This window comes from Mauremys mutica, chromosome 15, assembly GCF_020497125.1.
Source record: "Mauremys mutica isolate MM-2020 ecotype Southern chromosome 15, ASM2049712v1, whole genome shotgun sequence".
NCBI lineage: Eukaryota > Metazoa > Chordata > Testudines > Geoemydidae > Mauremys > Mauremys mutica.
The window spans coordinates 38810582-38814269 of NC_059086.1; the positions used below are offsets into that span (position 1 = coordinate 38810582).

The window sequence follows — 3688 nt, forward strand, 5'->3', positions numbered from 1 at the left end:
ACAGCCAAGTGAGGATTTTCCTACTTTTTTCCTGAATAATTACAGACACAGTATGGAAAATGGGGTGAAACGGTGACATCCCTGGGGCACGCTCAGCCCCCCCAGTCCGTGCAGCGTGGGGGCACGCTCAGCCCCCCCCTGTCCGTGCAGCGTGGGGGCACGCTCAGCCCCCCCCAGTCCGTGCAGCGTGGGGGCACGCTCAGCCCCCCCCCAGTCTGCAGGGTGGGGTGCACTCAGCCCCCCCCAGTCCGTGCAGCGTGGGGGCATGCTCAGCCCCCCCCAGACTGCAGGGTGGGGTGCACTCAGCCCCCCCCAGTCCGTGCAGCGTGGGGGCATGCTCAGCCCCCCCCCCAGTCTGCAGGGTGGGGTGCACTCAGCCCCCCCCAGTCCGTGCAGCGTGGGGGCACCGGGGGCCGATTCTCCGTCGTGGCCCACATGGCTGGGTGGGTCCTTGGCCCGGGGGGGGGGGTGGCTCGCTGGGGAAGATCAGCTTCTCGGGGGGTGAGGCCGACCCCCCCACGGCTGGGGCTGTCACTCCTGGACGTAGAGGTTGCTGTGGGTGTCGTCCATGGGGCGCGTCTCCAAAACGACGGTGCTGGGGGGGGTAGAGCGGGGTCAGGCAGCCGATGGCCCCTGACACCCCCACAGCCCCCTGTTCTTATGAGCCAGGGCCCCAGAGGGTTGTGGCCATTGGATTTGTTCCCCCCAAAACCAGGCTAGTTGGGGGACCCCTGCCAACGGGTGCCCGGGGGGGGTGACCCTGAGCTGTAGGTGCCCCAGGGGGGTGTGGATCCCCTATCTGGGGGTGCCCGGGGAGGGGGGGTTGACCCCTACCTGTGGGTGCCCGGGGAGGGGAGGGGGGTTGGCCCCTACCTGTGGGTGCCCAGGGGGGAGGGGGGGTTGGCCCCTATCTGTGGGTGCCCAGGGGGGAGGGGGGGTTGGCCCCTACCTGTGGGTGCCTGGGGGGGGCGTGTGGATCCCCTATCTGTGGGTGCCCGGGGGGGTGACCCTGAGCTGTAGGTGCCCCAGGGGGGTGTGGATCCCCTATCTGGGGGTGCCCGGAGGGGGAGGGGGGTTGGCCCCTACCTGTGGGTGCCCAGCAGGCGGAAGGTGCAGCGTTGGTCCCGCAGCTCCTTGATCAGCTACAAGAGACAGCAGGGCATGGGGGGGGCACTGCCGGGAGGGGCCGTCGCAATGACCCCCCCCCCCCCCACAGACACCCCCACCTTCTCCCACCCGCTGCCACTGCCCCGGGAGCTGGATCATCCCCTGCCCCCCCTCCTTGGCCCTGTCCGCCCAAGCGACCCACACTGGGGCGGGGGTGCCTGGCACGAGGAGTGTTCCCTGGGGGGGGAGGCCTCAGCACAGAGTGGGGGGGGTGTTAGGGGGAGCCGAGTCCGTGGGCCAGTCAGGGCTGGGGGGGATTCGGGGGGGGGCTGGGTTGGGAGGAGCCGAGTCCATGGGCCAGTCCGGGCTGGGAGGGGCTCAAGGGGGCAGGGGGTGACACGGGGGGGCAGGGTGCCGTACCTGTGCCGATGCGAAGTCCCACACCTGCACCCCGTGGCGCCAGAAAGCCTGCAGGCAGTTCTGCCCCAGCGCTGCGGGAGAGGGGAGCTGGGTCAGCCCATGTGCCCAGCACCCCCCAGCTCACCCCCAATGCAGCATCCAGAGGGCAGAGCACGGAGCTGCAGCCAAGATGCAGCTGGCTCTGGGGCATGGGGCCGGTCACCCAGGGCCCCCGCCCCCGCCGCTGAAATGCGGCCGGCTCTGGGGCGTGGGGCCGCTCACCCCGGGCCCCCGCCCCCGACGCTGAAATGCGGCCGGCTCTGGGGTGTGGGGCCGGTAACCCAGGGGCCCCGCCCCCGATGCTGAAATGCGGCCGGCTCTGGGGCGTGGGGCCGGTCGCCCAGGGCCCCCGCCCCCGACGCTGAAATGCGGCCGGCTCTGGGGCGTGGGGCTGGTTAGAGGGGGCCCCGCTCGCTGAGACACAGCCCTTGGGGGGGGCAGCACTGTCCAACAGCCCCCCCAGTCCCACTGCCCGGCTGGCGGAGACAGGAAGTGGGGGGCCCGCAGCCCACCCCAGCCCACCTATGGTCTCCACGGCGACGTCGAAGGTGATGTTGGGGGCCGGCAACTTCCGCAGCAGGGTGCCCTGCAGGGTGACGATCCTCACGCTCCCTGGGGGGCAGAGCGGGGGGGGGGATCAGGGTCTGGAGCTGGTGCCCCTCCCTCCCCAGCCCCCCCCATATGCAACCGATGACCCCCCACCACCAATGTGCACGGCCTCCCCCCCCTCGCGCTCCATCCCCCCCCACCAGACCCCCCCAATGTGCACGGCCTCCCCCCTCTCGTGCTCCGTCCCCCCGCACCAGACCCCGCAATGTGCACGGCCTCCCCCCTCTCGCGCTCCATCCCCCCCCACCAGACCCCCCCAATGTGCACGGCCTCCTCCCCCTCGTGCTCCGTTCCCCCCGTCCCCCAGCCGGACCCCCCCATATGCGACCAATGCCCCCCCCTGCCCCCAATGTACATGGCCGCCTCCTCCCCCACACGCTCTGCCCCCACTCACTGTCCAGCAGCACCAGCACCGTCTCGCTGTCCACCTGGCTCACCTGGACCGGCCCGGGGCAGGACACGTCTGTGGAGAGACCGGGCCGGGCTGAGCCGAGACGGGGCCTGGACCGAGGGGGGGGGTCGCACACGTGGCCCCCCCCAGCCCCCCTGTGTCCCCCACACCTGGCACATGGCACCTGCAGCCCCCACACAGCCCCCCCCCCCGCAGCCCTGGCCCCTGAATCAGCCACCCCCACACAGCCCCACCCCCCCCATCAGCCCAGCCCCCCCACCTGACACAGCCCCTCCCCACTGCCCCTGTGTCCCCCACACCTGGCACACGGCACCTGCAGCCCCCCCGCAGCCCCTGAATCAGCCCCCCCCACACAGCCCCCCCCCGGCTGGCACACAGCCCCCCAGCCCCGCCCCGCCCCGCCCCGCGGCGCCCCCTTACCGGCGCCGGTGTGGGTGAACCCGGAGGTGAGGGAGTTGAGGTTGATGGTGTGGAAGTGGACGGGCTGGGCGGGCGAGGGGCCCGGGCTCACCCCGATGCACACGGCCGGGTACTCGTCCCCCGGCGCCACCAGCATCGCGAAGACGGGCAGGGGGGTGGGCAGCGGGAAGTCGAAGTGCTGGGGGGGGACGGGTGCCCGGGTGAGAGGGGCAGAGAGGGGCCCCTGGGGCCCTGAGAGCAGGAGGGGCCAAGGAACCTCGTGGGGGGGGGCGCTGGGAGCACAGGGGGGGCGAGGGCCCAAGCGGTGACAGCCCCCAGCCTCCACCCCCCCTACCCGCCACCCCCAGCCCCACTCCCACCCCCCAGCCCCTACCTCACCCCACTCCCACCCCCACCCCCCTTACCCACCACCCTCAGCCCCACTCCCACCCCCCAGCCCCTCACCTCACCCCCCTTACCCGCCACCCTCAGCCCCACTCCCACCCCCCAGCCCCTCACCTCACCCCCCCTTACCCGCCACCCTCAGCCCCACTCCCACCCCCCAGCCCCTACCTCACCCCACCCCCACCCCCACCCCCCTTACCCACCACCTTCCAGCCCCACTCCCACCCCCCAGCCCCTACCTCACCCCCAGCCCCACTCCCACCCCATGCCCTACCTCACACCCACTCCCCCCCCCCC

General features: G+C 72.7%; 1 protein-coding gene across 1 annotated transcript; it reads right to left on the bottom strand.

Annotated features, from left to right (window-relative positions):
- Window positions 1-262: 262 nt before the first annotated feature.
- Window positions 263-3200, bottom strand: LOC123350677 (mitogen-activated protein kinase kinase kinase kinase 1-like). Its single transcript, XM_044989353.1, has 6 exons — window positions 3008-3200; window positions 2570-2638; window positions 2089-2178; window positions 1528-1598; window positions 1087-1142; window positions 263-595 (listed from the first exon to the last, which is right to left on the bottom strand). The coding sequence occupies exons 1-6, from the start codon at window positions 3141-3143 to the stop codon at window positions 532-534; spliced, it is 486 nt and encodes a 161-aa protein (XP_044845288.1). The 5' UTR covers window positions 3144-3200; the 3' UTR covers window positions 263-531.
- Window positions 3201-3688: the final 488 nt, after the last annotated feature.

Bases quoted from the DNA above. Each gene is read 5' to 3' on its own strand.
- LOC123350677 (XM_044989353.1), bottom strand. From the start codon at position 3,143: ATGCTGGTGGCGCCGGGGGACGAGTACCCGGCCGTGTGCATCGGGGTG. The intron at 1,143-1,527 runs GTACGGCACCCT...TGTCTCTTGTAG, and splicing joins GGGACTTCGCATCGGCACAG to CTGATCAAGGAGCTGCGGGA. The intron at 596-1,086 runs GTAGGGGCCAAC...TACCCCCCCCAG, and splicing joins CGCCTGCTGGGCACCCACAG to CACCGTCGTTTTGGAGACGC.